At 42.6% G+C, this 20441-nt stretch overlaps 3 protein-coding genes and 1 non-coding gene across 8 annotated transcripts in view; all 4 read right to left on the bottom strand.

Moving 5' to 3' along the window:
- cadm3 (cell adhesion molecule 3) overlaps positions 1-6205 on the bottom strand; it is an 86493-nt gene extending 80288 nt beyond the window's left edge. For all 3 annotated transcript variants that reach the window (XM_046052759.1, XM_046052761.1, XM_046052762.1), the window contains exons 1-2: positions 6078-6205; positions 4318-4475 (exon numbers count right to left, since the gene is read on the bottom strand). In XM_046052759.1, the coding sequence (XP_045908715.1) occupies positions 4318-4408 (91 nt within the window). In that variant the 5' untranslated portion in view covers positions 4409-4475; positions 6078-6205. The remainder of the gene's footprint in view (positions 1-4317; positions 4476-6077) is intronic.
- A 2225-nt stretch (positions 6206-8430) lies between these two features.
- On the bottom strand, positions 8431-8504 carry trnar-ucu. The gene has a single exon. It is a non-coding gene; the product is annotated as a tRNA-Arg (tRNA).
- Positions 8505-10083: 1579 nt separating this feature from the next.
- On the bottom strand, positions 10084-14087 carry sdhc (succinate dehydrogenase complex, subunit C, integral membrane protein). Of its 2 annotated transcripts, none has more exons than XM_046053051.1 (6): positions 13996-14087; positions 12915-12974; positions 12688-12789; positions 11756-11817; positions 10620-10783; positions 10084-10312 (listed from the first exon to the last, which is right to left on the bottom strand). In XM_046053051.1, the coding sequence occupies exons 1-6, from the start codon at positions 14010-14012 to the stop codon at positions 10208-10210; spliced, it is 510 nt and encodes a 169-aa protein (XP_045909007.1). In that variant the 5' UTR covers positions 14013-14087; the 3' UTR covers positions 10084-10207. The 2 variants fall into 2 exon arrangements, with proteins under 2 accessions (XP_045909007.1, XP_045909006.1); XM_046053050.1 differs by lacking the exon at positions 13996-14087 and adding an exon at positions 13685-13752.
- Positions 14088-18671: 4584 nt separating this feature from the next.
- atp1a2a (ATPase Na+/K+ transporting subunit alpha 2a) overlaps positions 18672-20441 on the bottom strand; it is a 33093-nt gene continuing 31323 nt past the window's right edge. For both annotated transcript variants that reach the window (XM_046050933.1, XM_046050934.1), the window contains one exon: positions 18672-19068. In XM_046050933.1, the coding sequence (XP_045906889.1) occupies positions 19040-19068 (29 nt within the window). In that variant the 3' untranslated portion in view covers positions 18672-19039. The remainder of the gene's footprint in view (positions 19069-20441) is intronic.

Genomic DNA, 20441 nt, shown 5'->3' with positions numbered 1-20441 from the left:
TTTAAGATCCAATGATACTGGCGCGCCACTGCATCTTAATTCTGCTTAATTTAGCCACATATTACTTATCAACACTTGTTCCTTGTTGAGCTGTGGGTTTCTCTTCCTGTCGCGTACGCATATGTAATGTTTCGACATGTCTGAAGAGCTTTATGAAGATAACATGACACAGCAATGTGTATAATGTGTGATGCAAATCATCCCCAAGGCTCTATTGCTCATGGTTGGAGCTTTGTTGGGAGTTTAATCAATCAGCCACAGCGCCTTAATTAATCGGCATGATGAACAGGAGAAATAATTGGTTTTCTGCCAGATGTGAATCTGCTGCAAACTAATGCCAGCCAATCAGGATCTAATTTATAATCACAAAACTGATCCGGACGACAAAACACTTAAAGGATCAGATACAAATAAACACACAAGACAATGGGAGTAATATGGCTTTGGATTTTGATAGGAGACAGTTACTTAGAGCTCTTTTTCAAATTGTACTGAGTGTATTTTAGATGCCTAATTGGATCTATAAAGTGTCAGAACCATCATCAGTATTACTGATTAAAATCTAGGCTATGTGTTAGAATATGTCATTGTCTTTTTCTCTTTAAACAAACATATTGCTAATTAATTGGCATGCTCAGCATAAGAAGAATTAATTGGGCTCCTCCCCAGATGTTTCTGAATGAATCTGGAGAAAACTAATGAGGTGTCTGGTTTTCCATTGAAGCAGCAGATGTCATTAACTGTAGCCCACACTGACAATACTGATCTGTCCAGCTCCAATCAGACCAGGTAAGCAGTGGCTGAAACAAATGGAAAAGCACTGGAGCCAGTAAATAGCCAGGGTCGAGATTGGAAACCACTGGTTTAGCGCTGTGCCAGTGGAGCCAAATGGAAAAATAGCTTAGACCTCTTATTAATGTCACAGTGGCTAGGCGGTAATTCCCCCAGGCTCTGTGTACCTCGGCTTGTTAATGAGTCACTGCTTATCAGTCAGCCTTGTTAACAGGCAGAGGCCTCCCATCCAAACCGCCTACTGCTATTGTGTGCTAGCCGTACTGTGTATTAGCCAAATGTTCCCCCATCTTGGCACACAGGAAGTCAACAGTAAACAACAGCAGCACACACAGGAAGTGGGCACTGAGCCAGTGAGAAAGAGCTGGTCCAGTGGGGAAGGAGCCCATTTTGTGGCAGGATAAAGTGAACCGCTGGCAAAGGCACACACATGCAGAGCCCGCCCAGCTGTAAATCTTAACACACTAACGAAGGGTCCACACTGCTCCCGTCCTTTAATCCTTATTCATTATTGGCCTCAGCTGGAAGCATTAGGGCTTCATTCAATAGTTCCGACCAGCAGAACTCGTCGAGGTAAATAAACTATTAGACATGTTTCTTGTCACGAACACAAACATTCTCCTGGGGTCTGGGATCAGGCTGCCGTGGAGTTGAGGGCCAGGTGGCTGATGGGAAGCCACAGCGGGCTGCTCTACATGCTGTCTGCTGAGTGCTCCACCGGACGGACCCTCCACACTCCACAGCAGCCCCGAGGTAACTGGGTCAGCAGTACAGAACCAGGGCACAGCCGGCCAATTGCATGCCTAATCTGTACCCTTCTGAGAGGCACTTTCCATCCGCAGCGCATGGCTGCACATCCAGCTGTGGAAATGGATATGTCAAATGGCGCGCAATTAGTGTCTCCCCAATTCGTTCACTTGCTCTAAGGAAGTCAGGTCACAGATAAATCCAGAAAAAAAACAGAGTTAATGCTGTCCTGTCCCTGACTTTGACATACATCAAATGAAGATGGAGCAGTGGAAGTGGCAGAGTTTGGAATCCAGGGTTGGCCAGGAATTTAAATAGCCATGACATGTAGCCTGTTGCTCGCTGTATGACAATTAACCCGTAACGTTTTTCTCTCTCCTTGTTTTGAATTCACTGCGCACTCTGAGTATAGCAGTGATGGGCAGTCCTGCTCTCCGATGGCTCATCTGCTCTTGCATTGATTTGCTGAGCTAACCGTTTTTCCTCTCTGATACATAACGTTGAATTATTTATGCTAAGTAGACCCTTCTGTTCCAGGGCCTCTTAGCATGGAGATCTCCATTATTACGGCATTATCTGACTGCCTACCCCGCCCTACTCCATCTTCTACTTAACAGCTCTGCTGCTGTGTCACAACAACACCAATCAGACACCAATAAGAGCAGATGTGAGCGATGGTCCAGTGCTCTGCAGCTTGCAAACACTCTGTTTCCAACATTGCTCAGATGTCTGGAAACTATAGAACAGAAAACACACACACTATATATATATAGAGTGTGTCCCATAAGAGTTCCTTTTATACCAGTGAGAAAGTCTATAAATTCCCGTCCTATGTTGATGAAAAGACATGTGCATTCATATTGTGATTAAAGCCTTCCTAAGTAGCAGAAGAATTATAATTCCAAACTTTTTTGATAAAAGTGATTCTAATTAATTTCACTGCAGAAATGTTATTAGTTTGGTTTCAGTGTAACAGTCTTGCCATCTTAATGCTTTACAACACACACACTGAAACTGTTAAGCCAGCACTCCATCCATGCTCCCCTTCTCCTCTCAATTGCACTCTCTGACGTGTTTTCTCATCTCCTAAACACTGTCAGACGTCCCAGGCTTAATTACTCTCTTTGACTGACATGATAATGTAAAACAGCGCTTAGGTGAAACCAAAGCAGGAATTGGTCATGCATGGTCAGGCCTCCAGCTAGGCACACCTTAATCAAATGTGACGTGCTTCTGAGTGCGAGCCAAAATCGTTTTCGGACCCAAATAACGAAGCGCTGCCTGGGTTTCAATGACGAGCTACACGGTCGGGGTCAGCACTCTGACGAGAGATTGATATTTCATCATCAGCACCTCAATCCAGAGATTGTTTGTGCATTTCTCATCTTCAACAGCTTTCGGGGGCCTCCGCAGGCCTACATTTGCATTTGTTTAGCAGTGACCTCATGCCGGCTTCTTGGCACAGCAGGATTGTTTCTCACGTTTTACTGCACTGACCACTGTGAGCTCACATTGACCATCCTCCACCTCCCCACATTTCATACACAAATGTGCAGAAACACTGGTATGCATAATTTAACAGAAAGTAAAAACAGCTGATGTGGACAAACAAAGTGGAAGTATATTAGATGTGGTGAGTGCACTTGCATATCTATGTGCATACACGTGTACACTGTGCATGTGTCCATGCATGTTCATGCGCCATGCACTCAGAGATGTATTCAGATTTGTGAAATTGTGTGGGCGTGCACAAGTGAACACAAGGGGCCTCTGAGAATATATCGTTAATGCAAATCAGGGAACGTCTATTAGAAGCCTTCTCGCCTGCTATATCGTCTTACAGTTCTTTGCCAAACACTCAGTGCAATTAAATCCTAACTGTAATGAGAAAATGCCTACAGGATTCTACCTGTGTCAATCAATTTTCTATGGATTGAGGGGCAATCATGATGCTCTATTTCGCCATGGGCACAGTTTGCCCTCTAAAGGTTGTATTACCCGCAGCCAGTCACTTGAGTGTTATGTAATTGGAAAAGCACATTGGACAGCGTATTCCTGTTCACTCGGTGCTCACAGCAGGGATGATATCATTACAAAGTGCTTCTCTCATCAAATCCTCTCTTATCGTCCGCTCTCAGCCACGCCCAGCTCATCACAGGTTGAGCTTCAGCCATGACGAGTGGCATGTGTCTGTACTGTATGCCGGGGCATAGGACAGAGGTGGGGGGTGTGGGGGTGTGGGGGGGTGTGTGTGTGGGGGGGGGGATGAGTACAGAGGGCCCACAAAGATGATGAATAGCACATGTAAGAAAGACGGAGAGATGCTGAGCAGGTGAATGTGAAATGAAGAATGTTAGTGCATGAGCGTGTGGCTGCTTTTGTACTTTTATGTGAGTGTATGCAAGTGACTCAAGGAAGGAACAAAGCAGAGGGAGCCATGGGGCAAGTGAGCTACTCCAGCAAGGACCTGTAGTATGCGTGTAAGTGTGTAAGTGTGTAGTCCTGCACCCACGTGCAAGTCACACACATTCCTCAAATACAACGGCAGAAATTCCACTGGGGTCCGGGGAGGTGGCAATGTCCCATGGGCTTATTAACGGCTCTCTGATTCCCTTGTCATAATACAGGAAACAACATAAAAAAAACCTCATGTCAACAGATAAGGGGCACCATCAGTGACAGAAAGAGAGGGTCGGGGAGGTCAGGGGCCCAGGGAGAGCCAGCGAGATAGAGAGAATAGGAGATAGCAGATAGATAAAGAGGGGGAGAGGCGCTTACCATAGACAATGTTGCTGTGAACCGCAGCTGCAAATAGTACTGTCAATAAGCTGACACTCCATAATGCGGAGGGGGCTGATGGGATGGCCATGGTCGGGCGCACAGATCCGCCTGTCTCACTGAATCCTCAGGAGGGCAGAGGAGCTCTGGAGAGTCACCTGCAGGGACAGAAGTGGAGAGATAAAGAAAACAAGCAGGACAGGCCAACTGGCCACTAATTGCGTTCCCTGCCACTGGTTGGATGCCTCTGAATAAACGCTGGGCCAACCCGTTCCTCACGCGTTGCTCCATGGGTATTCATCGATCTGCTTGTGTCACACCATACTGAGAGGCGATTGAGAGAGGCGTGGGTAAGGGGAGGGGTTGGTGATGGAGCCAAACAGCAGAATAGAGGGTGATGGTGGTGTTGTATAGGTGGTAATGAGGGGAGAAGGGGAGAAGAGGAGAAGAGGGGAGGAGGAGGTTGTTCATTACTGGGAATTTATTCATCCACTTTAACAAGCTGTGCGCATGTGGAGTGAAGGAAAACGAATATTTTGGACAGCTCCGACTAACTCACACTAATTAGAAATAACGGAAAGGAACATTCCCCCGGCTGGTGGTGAAAAAGCAGAGAAGAAGAAAGGGGGGAAACAACAGCGGCAAAAAGATGCACCTGTCGCCAGCTGACAACACTCAGTGCGCTTTGCACAGGACTGGAGACGTGCTTAATAGCCGCTCAGGCACTCGTCCTCTCTCTCTCTCTCTCTCTCTCTCGTTGTCATACACACTCCTTCTCTCCCTCTCTTTCTCTTTCTCTCACGTGCGTTCCCTAAAATAGCAGTAGCCCGCGCCGAGGTGAGCCCTCGGACCATCTGCGAAACGCTACCTCATTGTAAACGCTGAGAGGAAACCGTGGCTGGTGCGTTGCCTGCGGGACGGGCGGGCGCTTAGGGCGGGGATTGAGAGAGGGTGGGATGGAGGAGTGGGGATGGAGGAGTGGGGCTGGGGGGGGGGGGGGGTTATGGTATGGGATGTGGGGATTAGGAGGGGTGGGGGTGTTTATTGCTGCTCCAGCCCTTCCTGTTGAGTGATGGCGAGAAATGAAAACAAATAGAAGTGCATCCATGGGAAATAACCAGGACACTCCGGGTGTGATTTAACACAAGTTCTGGCGTCCTGCTCTTACGTGGAGAGTAACGAGAGAAATGATGATAATAATAACACTAAAATCAGCTCGTGGTGGCCTGCATCGCTGCGACGGATCACGGGAGCACCAGCGCGATGTTTGTCGGGTGGGAGTCCGTTTTCTAACACCATCTCTCGCACTTGCAGAAATATCTTGTGCTGATGGGATGAGATTGAGGAGACTCTTGTAAGCGGCTGGTGAGGTGGCTCCTGCACAAGGCGCCTAGTTGTGATGCTTTTTCTTTTCTTTCTTCTTTTTTTTTTTGCAGAGCGATAAAGCCAACATAGCTGGGAGAGAAGAGGAAGGGGAGAGGAGTCGGATACAGCGCGGGCAGCCCGACAACAAAACGCATAGGCTATTCAGAAAACATTATAAAACATGCATGGATTATACAGCTCTCTCCCTGGGCAGGCATAACGGATTACACACACACAGTAGCTACTGAGTGCGCACACAGACACATTCCTGGAGAAGCGAAAGCGTCAGCACTGACAGGTGTCTCTTGTCCGCCCTACAGGCTACAGCCTAACCCTGAACAATAATACAAACTGCGAAGCAATACACGGCAATGACCACACACACACACACACACCGTTATATTCCGCCTCCGGAGTCCGGTTTTGTTGGCGCTGGTCTCCAATAAGGTCCCTGGTAAGGTTCCTCCTTTGATGCGCAGCAGTCGCTTGTCCGGATCCTTCTCACAGTCTGCTTTTATCGACTTTTTTTTTTTTATCTCCTTGTTCCTTCTCCGGACTCTTTGTTTTTCTTGCTTTTTCCTCCGCTCTCTCTCTTTCTCTCTCGCTCACTCTGTGTGTGTGTGTGTGTGTGTGTGTGTGTGTGCGCGTCTGTCTCTCTCTCGCTCTCTCTCCACGGCTGCCGTTCACTGCAGCAAAAACAGTCTGTCTGAAAGACGAGAGGGAGGGGACAAGGGAGGGAGGGAGAGAGGGAGGGAGGGGAGGGGATTTTAATACGATTTGGCCCGTACCATCGGGATAACAGGGCCAGAGCAGGGGCCTACTGGCTGAGAGCAACATGAAGGAGATGGAGCAGATAGAGAAGCGTGATCTCACCCCGCCGAAAAATCACCATAATGTTCCTCTAATGCTCCACAGTGAATCTACACTGACCTTATCGGACTTTATGATATTTTATTATCTCCTGTGGAAGCACATTAGGATTTCCAGTGATAGCTCAGCTCACTTTATCTAAAGGTTTGATAGTGAGTAGGTCTATCCTTCTTCAATTCTGTCATATAGGTTTGGGCCTACATATCTCCCGAGATGAAGCAGCAGAGTTCATTTGAAGCTGATTGTCACGGTTCTCAGTAGCCTAATGGTTCTTATCGTTGATATTATGGAACTATTACCCATATCTTGCAGATAGGCCCGCTGCTATTTCATGTAGGCCTGATAATTTGCGACACGGTAATGATATACTGAGTCCTTGGCCTTGTGGAATTGTGGGACTTTTTCCGTCTTTATCTTCCCCATATCCCTACTGCTGTTCACTTGTGCCTTTAACATTGACTTTTTTTTTTTTTTTTTATCTCTTAACACCTCAAAATTTGTATAATAGGGCTGCCATAACGTCTATCACGATGTTTAACCCCATTGGAATGGTTTTGCATATGCTTCCAGTAAACTTTATCATATAGAGGTCTATATAGTTTTGACGTTTCAGGCAAAAGGCCCGTGTGGGAATCAGGATCCAAGGGAGGTGGGGGAGGAGGGGGAGGGGTGGCTGTTCAACTTGCCAGAGAGGATTAAGGATTAGTTTTACTGGCGGATTAGGTCTGTGTGTGGGGAGGCATGATGGGGTTAAACATGGATGGCGGCAGCCGCACGACAGCCCAATCAGTGGTGACGGCAACAAAGTGACACCAGGGAGGTGGGTTTGAAGAAAATACAAAATAATAAAAGCCATGGGGAGCCGGGAGGGGTCAGAGAGTCGGGGCGTTGGAGACATCTTCAAGCAAGCAGCTGCTTTCCACACTGTAAACATAAAGGGTGCAGCTCAGGGCTGCCATGATTGGGCTAATGTTTTTTTTCTAAAGCAGAAACTACAGTCCACCATTAGGGGTTCTTGAACGGATTCCAGAAAGGTCCCCACTCTGACTTCACTAAATTAAAAATACATAATGGCTTTTGCAATCCACCAAAATCCACCTTGTAGTTATAGTCTATCATTCAATGCAAAATCTGAATACAACAATGTTGAAACGACACCATTTTCTGGCACTATGAGTAATTTATCTTCAAAGTAAACCGGAATCTTTATCTCTCCCTCTGTCTCCAAACCACATGGGAGAGTAGAAATGCAGCATCTGGCATCATTGAACACTTGTTATGTGGCCGGAAAAGGCTTTAAATGTTTTGTTGTTGGCGCTACACTACAAAAGCTTTTGCTCCGGCTTAAATGAGTGGACAGCCCCAGGTGCTGAAACCGTGCGCGAGCGAGCGCGCGTGCCCACTGACTTTCACGAGACGATGCTACGCGGCACTGTGTTGTCCTGCGGTGGCTATGTGATGGCCGCATGCAAGACCGGAGCCTAAGCATGCAGCCTGGACAGTAATAGGCTTGTAACGAAGCTCGTGCTGTGCGACCGGAGTTCTGGTTTCAGGCTTTTTGCCCGTTTGAAATCTGCATATTAAAGCGCTGACCTTTGCGCGCTGAAAAGGCTCACTGTGAAATTCCTATAACAATTTAGTCCAGATGAACTTTGTATTGGGCCTCTGCAAAAATTAACACATCTCTGGTAATCAGTAGCTCATGACCGTCCATCTATCTATCTATCTATCTATTTATTTATCACCCATCCGTCAGTTTTGTACAGAGCAGCCTTGTAAGATACATCCTAGTTGCAAAAGCACTAAACAACGTCTCAGCTTTCGCCCCCCCCCATCACTGTGTTTCCTCTCAAGCAAAAACCACAACCCCTTCAACCACATCTCTGCCGGGACTCGAACCCGGAGCCTCTGGATTAGAAGTCCAGCGCGCTATTCCATTGCGCCACAGAGACTGTGACACATTTTTTTCGATCAAAAGCGGGTTTATACTCCCCCTCCCTGCCCTGTGCAGCATCCTCACCATCTCTCAGCATCAGGACCGCAGCCCCGTGGATAATAATTTGCCGCCCGGTAGGGGGTGCTGCCGCCGCATAATCATTAGTCCCTTTATGCCTCATAGAGAAGGGGAGAGCCCCCGCTCTCCATCCCCCACTGCTTTCACACGGGTTATCTCGTCAAAACATCATAATGGTGATATTATCAGAGCAAAACCAAAAGATCTGCATCAATAACTATGAGGCAAAGTGTTCACTCCTTGCAGGGAACAGCTCCAGTGAACAGCCCATGTTTTTATTATCTCCATTTGTTTTTCTCTAAGAATGGGAGATATATCTACAGGGTTCATGTGTGAACAGATTATAAGCAAATCCAGTCTTATATCCTGCAGCGTTCGGGCAAAATTTCTGCCCACAAAAGAAAATTGCAGTCCGAAGGATCTCCAGCTCAGGCGTAACATGTCTTTATGCCAAATTCACTGCAGTCAGCCGTCAGGTACAGAGAGCAATTTTACAAGTGTTGTTTTTACAGTGACAATTAATTTGAGCTGGCAACTGTTAAATATAGAGATGTCCAGTAATGGAGCTGATGTGGCTCTGAGGACAATATAACTCTATCAAAAGCATTAAATTAACTCTGAGATTTATAAACACTGACACTGTGTAAGCAATATATTTGATCACGTGTGGCTGACAAATAAATTTTATCAACAGCGAAATGAAAAGAAATGTAAGTTGACAAGTTGAATTTTCCCTCCACGCCACCCGTAACAAATTGAGAAGCCAATTTTGTTGGCGCTAACCAGACTAAGTGGTCACGTTGAATCGTTGATCTGAATGTTTTCAAACCAAGTGGTACAAAACCGTATGGGTGCAGCCTCCTCCCCACAACGTTTACTGTTGTTTTTTCCCCCCCGTGAGCACTTTTTACTGTATACCCTACATAAATGGAGTTGGATCTGACATTACATCACGGCTTGCTTTTATTCACACTGCAGGACAAAAGCTGTTCAGGTGCACTGTGTAGCTAGTGTGGCTCAGTGGGAGGTAAGGCCTGAGGCAGGCTGCTGGTGAGGAGCCTGTTCTCACACTCGTACGCACACAGCTTCCACTCCACATTTCAGCCGCTCTCTTTCCTGATTTTAAAAATGCATCTGAGCAGCTGCAGCCTGTATGAGGTAAAATATGAATGACAGCCTACAGTAAACAGCCACTCTACAGACACAAACACACATTCCTGTACACAGAGACAACACTGGCACACTGGTTGGGCTGGAAGTGACTGAGCAGTACTTAGGGCAAAGATAAGTGATTAATGAATTTGACGTCACAGCACTATTAGACAAATTACATAAGGATATAACATGTAGGACACATCTAATTTTGCCCGCTGGTTGTTGTTCACACTGAGAACAAGTGTGAAATAAACTGGGTCACGTTTACATGCACTTTGCACTCTTGCTGCATTTCATGACCCCAAAGCTTTCCAGAGTATAATTAATTCCAAGGGACAAAACATCACAACACCTTTTCTGCGTACAGCATAATATAATCCTTTATTTAATACTTTGATGAAATGGGGCCTGTTGTAGGCCAAGACAGAACGTACACACAAAAACCAAACAGTGAATCCAGTCCACATCCCTTTCGACTCCCTCCTCTCATTTCAAAAGCAGGGCTATGGAGGTGATGATGGACAGACCAATAACTGTGTAGCCGGTGCGGTAGAGTTCTGGGATTCGGAAGCCCTTGCCAAGGTCCCAACTCTGATTTAAATAATAGGAAACAAATAAGAGAAAACAGAGAAAAATATTTGGCATAAGAAACACCATCAGCTTATAAATCTTTGCAGATATAATAACATGTTCCATGAAATTGGTGAAATTAGCAATCAAGACAAAATAAAAATATGTTACAAATTGCATAGAGATCTGTCTCTATGCAGTTTTAGTGTCTGGACTCCTCAGCTTAAGCTGGTAATGGCAACAACCCAAAGAATCTCATGCATACTCTAACATGAGGGGAAAAAGACAAACATTTGCTACGCCTATGAATCAAATTAGTAAGTCTTACCAAGTGACGGATTCCGTTAAATGTGTGGTAAGATAACGGAAAGGCGATGCCGAACTTGGCCAATCCAATGAGAAAGGGGCCGATGGACAGCGAGTGGATCAAGTCCAGGTAGTAGGGGTAACTTTCCGGTAATACCAACGCAGCCACGGCAAAGGCTGAGACAGCTAGGCACAGACAGAAGTAATGAGACCAGAGACTGGATAATGCGTGTATGTGAATGGGCGTTAGCTGTGCAAGCATGAGAGAAAGCAATAAGTCAGAAATCAACACCTGTCAAGGATCAACATGCTACTACCATTTGTGGTTGCTGGGTTAGTCTACAAAAGTTACTGTACCATTAGAACCCAATGGACAGTCATTTTTTATCTGCAATGAAAAATGGGCCAGTATCAACAGGCTCCTCAGTGGCTGCCTTCTCTTTCTGTGCTGTTTGGATGAAGGCCTAATAAAAGGCCTAATGGTAGAAGAAACTCTCCTTAACATCAGATTAACTAAAGCTATCTAAACATTACAATGAAAATGTTATATTAATCAATATGGCTTTTAAAAATTACTCTCAGCAGGTGATATTTTTAGTTTAAGGTCCCTTAGCAAGGTAGCCAGAAAGTTGATTTGAGACATTTGTTAGGAAAATGAGACATTGTGAGAGACTGTTTTTAAACTGGCAGTTGAGGGTGCTGACCTTTATTGAACTAATAAAGAAAATTGGACCCAGCTTATACAGCATCGTACATCAAGGTCAACAGTACTGATATCCAATGTCACAGTAACACAGGCTCAACCTCTACACCAGGCAAATGACTAAAAGCTGTTAGCGGTCCAGTAGTAGACTTGGTTTTCACATGCAAAGGGCGGAATTGTATTGAACAACTTCTGTTTTGTAATGCCAGTAAATGCTCTTAGCAGTAATCAATAGTGATGAACTGAAATGCCCTGAAGAGATTTTCAGGGTCAATCAAAAGCTGACAGTGGCACTAGCAGCTTCACTTAGATACGAGAATAACAACAGAAAAGACTTTTGTTTCTATGTGGGATAATTTAGGTATTTTAAAGGATGAGACTAACTAAAGTTGAAAAAATATTCACTAGCGTATCTATAACTTTAATCATGGATGATAAAGAAAAGAGATGTGTACCTCCACTGAGCCCCACTCCAGTTCCTCTGAATGTAATGGACATCGCCATGGGAACAGACCACCTGAAACACAAAAAATTATGAAACACATTTACAACAATAGCAGATGTATGTATAATTCAATGCAATGAGCCTTCACTGACTGAGTCACTGTTGTTTCTGGTTGGGCTCAGGTTGTCATCAGCAAGTAGCAGATGACAGTGGCATAGTACAGATACAAACAAAAGGGACTTTTGTCAGCTACAGGCAGCAATGCTAACTCAAAGTGGTTGAGACTCACAAGGTAAAGCTGCAAGCCATGGTAGATTTTTATTTGATTTTATTTGAAATGACACTTTCACTTACAGTTTCCAATGTTTGCATGTACAGTTAGAAATTAAGCTTATGTTCTTATACAAATAACTTTAAACAAGTGAAAGAGTATTAAATCACTAGATCACCGGTGTCAGAAACAATCCGTGGTTAGGAGTCCAACTATCAGAGACAAAACGGCATAGACACAGACTAACAATAACAATTATCCCAGATAATAGAGAAGTGTTTTTTTAATGAACCAGAAAGGAGAGGTAGTGAGAAATTCCAAGGCACATACTCAATAAAACAGTTATCTTTACAGCAGGTTGTAGGATTCTCATAACTGCCTAGCAGTACATCATTGCACTAAATGTATCCAAAAGCATAAAAATCTCTAGTAATGGTGGCTTGTCCTGCTGTTTTACAAACATAAAATGAATGAAAAGGCTGTATGATCTGAAAATTGACTTTAACAGTGACATTTTCAACTTGGATAATCTGCTGCAGGGGATTTTAAGTGCACTGGAAAATATTAAACTGAAATTACAAAACCTAAATGGAGAACAACTGAGTCATCTCCACCCTTTAAGAAAAAAAAACAGGCGATACTCTGTACTGCACGTGACATAATGCACATACTTGTAGATGGTGATATGAGGAGACATTGGTCTGTTTAGTCTGGCATTTTTGGACCAAAACTTGTTCATCTCGTCCTTAGCTGTGGTTCCCATGGGAGCAGCACTGTAGACGAGAGGAAAAATAATTTTCAGTACAGAAGTTTAAAGTACTTAGGTTTTAACTCTGCATCAATGCTATGATTTGTTGCAGCCCTCTTTCTCTCTCACACAAGTACACACACAACTCACTGTCTGTAGAGGACACTGTAGTGTGGTCTGGCGACACAGACACCCTGGCGGGCAAACGTCCTAAATATAAGAAAGAAGTGTTAGAATTAAGTCCGTACTTGCTATCTGGGATGTTGTGTCTAGAGTCAAATAAAGGAGAAAAAAAGCAAATATACAGTCTCCAGTACATATCCACTTACATATGGACCTTTTTTTAATAAAAGGACTGTTCTTTCATCTATTAATGAACACATTTTTATACTGTGAATAATGGTATAAATTATGTTGTGTACACCAACATTACAAAGAGAATGAGATCATATTTCTGACAGCATGATTTCAATAACACCTATTCTACATACTATTCTTATGCTACCCAAAACAGATGTACATGTCAACATTGGGGGAAAGTCTTCAGCTAATTATTACGATACCAAGCAGTTACAACTCAAAAAGTGACTACAAAAAACTCCAGTATAGAGCAATACAGTCTGATAGAGAATATGTTTAAATAAATCTCCACCCTGAGAAAGAAGGAATAAACCAACTTGTCCGGGCAGTGACAAACATTGTTTTGATTAGCCGAGGGTTGCTGTGCTCTCCTGCAACAGCCTCCTAATGTCAATGAAAGGCAAAGTTGACACACTTGACTTTCTACTTGGTTAATACTCTGCTGGTAAAGGCATGAAAGACAGTGTAGCAGTTAACTAACTTCCAGTTTGCTCCAAGCTAAACCTGAGCAAACACTCCGATTTAGGAAGCATATCGTTATCGTATCAACAGTTAATTACGTTTGTGCCTTCCAACGCCAATATGAAGGCAGCAAAATAACAACTTCAGCCATTAATTATACTCAGACAGCCAAAGTCCACTCTCCGCTAGCTTTCAAAAACACCAAGAGTTAGCCCGCTAGCTAGCGCTGTGTCGCGCCATATTGACGCTAAATAAGGATAATGAACCAAGATAAAAAGTCACACTCGGGCAGAGTCATCGGCTGTTACGTTAATATGCTGTAAATATGACTGTTTGACATAAATACCCCAATAAACGACACAAAGAGCTTTCCCCGAGCCCAAAACTGATGTAGCATAGATGTACTGACCTTAGAAGCAGCGCCATGTTTGACAGTCAGTGAACGGAAGTGACGTCGACGGATGTTGTTATCTAAAACTTTGAAGGGTTGTTCTGAGAAGGTTAGTCTCGGGCATAGAGGTGAAGACGTTGGTATACGCAACAATATGTAGTATTTTATCTTAAAATAACAGCTTTAAAATCATTTTGATGGTACACTGACTTGTCATAGGGTGTCAGTGTCATTGCCACTTCGGCGCAGTGCCCCTACTGCACTATTTGTATTGGAATCACTTTTCTGTAATGCTTTACAGCACCAACACGATTCTTCAGCAAGCAAGCTATAAGAAGAAGCAAAAAGTATATTTTTATTTATTTAACCTTTATTTAACCAGATGATATCATTGAGATTTAAAACCTCTTTTCCAAGAGAGACCTGGCCAAAATAGCAGCATATTGACAAAGCACAGTGACAAATATGAACACGAGCACACACACAACAACAAAGAACAATTAACAAGACCCTTACAATACATAAACAAACGACATTTTATACAAAGTGCAATTTATACATACCTTAAGTTTAAAGGATTTAGTTATTTTAAAAGCAGTGACAACAATATATATTACTTATATATATATATATTATAGCGTCTACTTCCAAGTCTTTCATGCAGTGTTTAAATTCACCAAAAGAGATCAGATTTCAAAACTGCAAATCAGTCTGCAATGTGTTCCAGGTGGAGGGGGCAGCATAACTAAAGGCCTTCTTACCGAGCTCTGTACAGACCGTAGGTACAGATTACAAATACAAGTTACCAGAATACAAATTATAGGAACTGATGTTCCGTGATATATAAGTGCAAAGATAAGAGGGGAACATATACAACATAGACTTGTAAATAAAAGTGAGCCAATGTATGTGCCTCCTCACTGGTAATGAGGGCCAGTTTGTCATTTTGTACAAGGTACAATGATGTGTTGATGCTTTACATGTACATTGGTAAGTACAATGTAAGTTCTTTAGAAGAAGCTAGCTCGGTATTGTCAGTATGGATATTATTTGAGAGGCTACGAAGAGACCAAAGAAGACGTCAGAGGAACCGAGGAAGAGACTGGACAAGAGTAAATATCGGACAGGCTTTGACTCATTGGTGTGAGCTAAAAGAGCTGAAAGGATGCAAGACAGATGCCGAGCTGGCCTTCTGGCTGTTGGACTAGTCAATAATAACTTATTAGCTGCTTGCTGTGTCGTGTGTTGTTGCGCTTGCTTATGATTGCCTGTGTTAGCAAACCCGGGTGAGCAAGCAGCAGGTCTCAGTAGATTTTTAGGACATAATGTTGGCTAATGGCAGAGGCGAAGAGACCAAAGAGGACACTAAGAGAAAACAATGACTAAGCAAGAGGCTGCCTGATGTTGGAAAGAGCTTCAAAAATAAAAGGCTGTAAGACAGATGCTGAGCTGGCCTTCTTAAAGGGGCATTATGTAGTTTCCAGCGGCCACTAGCGGTGCGGTTCTAAGATTGCAACCAGGCATGTTCTCGTATGCGTGCTCGCTTGAAGTCATGAGCGAGCATAATCCAAAACACTACCACTGTCATACTGTTATTTCAACGTTTCCGTCTCAGAGGCGGATCAACAACGGCTCCGTAACGTTACTTCATTCAGCGCAGCAAGCCGCACAGCGGCACAATCCTCGCGAAAAAAGGGAGAGTGACAGTGCCTATAGACAGGCAGGGAGAACAGACAGAGCTGGAAACTCAGGTAAATTCCCACTGCAAAGTTACAGTAATAGTTTTATCAGCTGCAGGTTGAACTAATCCATGCTCGTTACATGATCACGGTACATTTACTGCATTTAGCCGACGTGCTACAGCGTTAGCTCGCCTGCTGCTTTCAGTAACTATCTTTACTATCTGTGTATCTTTCACCGGAGGCTCAGCAATGTCAGCACAGCTACATGTACTGGATGATAATGAAACAAGTAGTGAGCTGGACTGAATATTATAACTGAGACTGTGTCACACTTTATAATAATTAGACCGCAGTCAGTAACTTTACTCTAACTAGTGTTAGTGCATGGCCCTTCCTTCCTCTGGGTTGTTGTGACTGTTTTGTTGCAGTGTTTTATGTTATGTGGGTCACGTTAGTTACAGCGACTGAGAGGTGGAGAAGCTGTGTACCTGAGTATTGGTAAAACCACAATAAACCTAAACTGAACGTTACGAAGCAAACAGCGGCAGGTCCGAGCTACTGTAGCGTTAGCTGGCTGCTCCTGGCTGCATCACTATAGGCTACCTTTAGTAAATAAATTGCTCCACATTTGCTTTTTACCGTTACATCCTCTCTGCAGGCTACATCAACAGTGATACACAGGGTAGTAACATGGGTCGTGTTAGTTGGTGAAGTAATGTGGAAAGCTAACGTTATATAACTTTGCACCGGATAACATTTCAATTGCTCTGCGTTAGCCGGCGAGCTAACATGACTTTCTCTGTGTTTCTCCAGCTTTACTAATGCTCACTTTGTTCTTACTCGACATCATCTGAACCTGTTTGGTCTGATCTGAAATGTGAAACGTAAATGAGGTGAATCTGCACACAAAACAGCTGTTGTTTGTTATTATAAAGATACCAATTATAAAGACAAAAAATATGGCTGAAAGAATGGATTAGCACAGGCAGGTAGCAGGGATTGTCTGAGCTACAGAGAGAGCTGGAGGTGAGCAAAAAGTGTTTAGAAGGGGGAAAAAATAGCTGCCTGCTCTCATTGGCTGAAAGTGGATGTCGAGTCGGCCGACTCCTCCAGATATATGGCATGCTAGATAGCTGGCTGGTGCCTGCGATGTATCAGTGATGTGTCGGGGAGCCGTTTTGATGCGTCGTTGTGTAGTTCACACGTAACAACTGGTGACCACCGATTTACCCCAGATCACAGCCTGGCGGTCGCTGAGCAGCAAATCGGGCTAAAAATCGTTTATTGGAAACTAGGCTTTACTGTTCGACTATATAAAATAAGTAATATTTTGCTATGTCATGTGTTGTCGCATTTGCTTGATGTTTGGTTGTGTTGGCAAAGTTGTGGACTTGCTAGTTTTTGAAATACTATAATGATAACAAATGTCTAGGTTTTCTGCATGCTTTTTTTCCTCATTCAACTAAACAAAAAATGCAGATATGTTTCAATGAAATGTCATTTAACTAGTAGTGCTATTTTTCATTTTTTGCATCAAGAGCTGAAATGATCACCCAAGTTGATTAATTATTAGTTGATAAGCAAAAATGTATTGGCAACTATTTTGATAATCAATTAATCAATTTTTTTAAAGCAAAAATGCCAAACACTCTCTGGTTGTGATTTTTGTTGTATTCTATAGGAAAGACCAAATAATAATAATTTTAAAAAAGCACATGTATCAATAATGAAAATTATTTGTAGTTCAAGCCCTAGTTGCATTTGTTTATATGGTGTACTTACACAAAATAACATCATAAATAGATAATAAGAAATTGTAAAATGAAATGGTGCAATACCCCAAAGAAAATAATTACAAGAAAATCTTCAGATGATGAAAAATAAAAATTTTACTTCAACCCAACCCAAAGATGGAGCCCCAGTTTTAGTATTCAGTACACCCCATGCAACAAAAGAATGGTCAATGTGACTTTGAGATAGGAAAACATAGAAAAACATGCAGCAGCTCCCAAATCCACTGTCAGGAAAAATAAATGCATATGTGCATGCAAGTGTTTTTGAAAGGAGCCACACACACTATCAAACATCTACATACACAATCATACAGACAGCAAACAGGCAGTAAGGTTAATAATGCCCAGAAGCAGCCCTAGACTGGGTTCCCAATAGCCTATTCCCATTTTAATGTTGCATAAAGTATAAGAGAAGATCATGTAGGACTCAGAGTAGACTATGTTTATGTTGGTTATGTGACCATTAAAACCCCTTCTAACTAATTTTTTTGAGTAGTTTTGACATTGCATTTATCTTTATACTTAAAGATTTCTGCACAACAAGCTGGATCCAGAGATAAGCAACTTGGGGGAAAAATGCTTGGCCGTCTGTCAATCTTTTCTTGACTATTTTGACAGTATGGTAACAAGCGTCCAGTGAATAGAAGACATGAGGACATACATTATGGATGATTAGATCAGGAAAATATCTGTCTGACTGACTACTGGTTTTTGAGGCCAATATCAGTATTCATATTTTAGAGTTTTAAGAAAATCTGATAACAATGTATACCGGATTATATCTATTTTTTAACATAAGCGCACAACTTTTAATGATCATATCTTTGGAAATGTTGTGCTCCAATTTCTTGTTACTGTAGTGTATTTGCTGCCCTATACGCTGATATCTGTCATAAGCTGATAAATCTTAGAGTGGCCTGTATAACATTAGCTGAAACACTTGCATACAAAGCCAGATCTGATTTGAATTTGGAGCCAGTAAGGTTGTGATGATTGAAAATCCCTGAAAATGTTAAATATAATAAGGGTAATTAGTAGGAAATAACATGTGGTTTGGAAAACATTACAATTATTGGTACATGTGGTGCCACACACACATTAAAATTGACATGTTTTAGGTTTAACCATCAATTAACTCGAGGATTATTGTGCAATAATAGCAATAATGATTGATACTGACCACAAAATAAATTAACAACAATAAAACAACAGCCAGGAATATTTTGGAATATGTTTTATTTGGTACATTTCACATGATGAGCGACATTTGGCATTCCTCTATAGCCAAACAGGCCATGATACATCACTTTGGTAACAGTTTATGTAAGGCACATAAGTACACATTACCATTGTTCTGCTGGAAATGTTTTCTGAGAAAACAAAAAGGAAAAACTCAAAGCACAATCAAAAGCCTATTTTCAGCTGTATTTTTATGATAATCAGAGTTGTGAACTGATCCATGCAATATTACAACTGTGACAGACACACAGTTCAACCCTCACAAGCACACGCAAACAAACACACACACACACACACACACACACACAGTCTCACAGACACACAATTCAAACAGACATTTTCTGAATGTTAATAATATGTCTCCTGCTCCACCCAACCTGGAAGAGAGGAAGACAGAAAGAGGGAAAGTGTCAGAGACCAAAATGACAGGCGAGCAGTTTTCATAATATCCTTTTGTATCACTCTATTTGTATTCTTCTCGTTGTCTTTGTCTCTGTACATTTCCAAATGAATCCCCTTATAACTCTAAGACTTTGATCAGCAGCCCATGACACACAGATTAACAGAAATGATTAACTGTCACGATAAATTGTATTTGTCTCCCCACGTCTTGCCCCTCATAAGCTGAATCGCTGTGGCAGTGAACAGATTTTGAGCTATTGTAGTGTGTCCATATCATGTGTATGATCTTTGGGGCATATCTCAAGAGTCTTCACCAGCCTGCTTTAATTTCCTTTCTCATCATTCGTTTATGTTCGTGTTGGACAGGTATGATCTATTTCCCCCATAAAGATTGCTACCGACATACATGTTAAGCCAGTTTACACACTGCTAAAGAATCACTAGACGGTTTGGCAATCATCTGCGATCATATTTCTTCACTGCTTCCATAAACAAAATTAGAGGTGGCTTACATTTCCACCCCTGTCTGCTTTGTAGCAAGATATATTAAAATGTTTGGTTGAAATCTAGTGCAGATGCAGCCCTTGGCCCAAGAATCAGATCAGATTAGATTTCAGTGGTGATGTGGATGTGTGATTTTATGCTACATTTATCAAATGGAATTCCCAAGAAAACTGTCAGATAGCAGTGGATTCACATGCTTTTTTGTCAGAAATCAAACAGTAGAAGACAAACAGTAATCAGTCAAGTGTTATGGAGGCTTTGAAAGCCGGAGAATTGTTCAGCAATGAGTGGCTTGCCGGATGCCTTTTCAGCTGCATTGCTACAGATTAGGCCTAAAGTCTCTTTTGTGATTAAAGTCACAGTTCTTGCTTTATAATACACCACAAAGTGACAAAAAACATGTTACAATCTGCCAGAAAATCATGTGATTTATACCCAAAAGAAAAATGAAAGAGATTTCAATATGACAGCTGACCAGTGTTGAAAATGGCAGTTTTTGAAATGACACTAAAATGTATGCTTACATTCTTTGGCTTCATCATCCATAATTGCTACCAACATTGTTTTGTAAAATTGCTACCTCTACTTTCCTTTTTCATCTCAGGTCAAAATTGTTTTTATATAATTGTGTTGTGCTTGCTTGGACTGACATTGAACTTGAGCTTCTCCCGCATGTCACCATTTGTCAAATGCTCGCTGGGATCCTTCAGGTCAGATCAGCAGAGCAGAGCTGTGGCGACTTTGTCAATCAGTGTGTTCTTAAAGGAGCGGACAGTCTACTCTTTTGGGATGTTTGTGTTTTGTTTTGTTTTCTTTTTTGGTGAGGACAGTAGGAAGACTGAGA

Source organism: Micropterus dolomieu, linkage group LG06, assembly GCF_021292245.1.
Source record: "Micropterus dolomieu isolate WLL.071019.BEF.003 ecotype Adirondacks linkage group LG06, ASM2129224v1, whole genome shotgun sequence".
Lineage (NCBI taxonomy): Eukaryota > Metazoa > Chordata > Actinopteri > Centrarchiformes > Centrarchidae > Micropterus > Micropterus dolomieu.
This window is presented reverse-complemented; position numbering and strand designations above follow the sequence as displayed.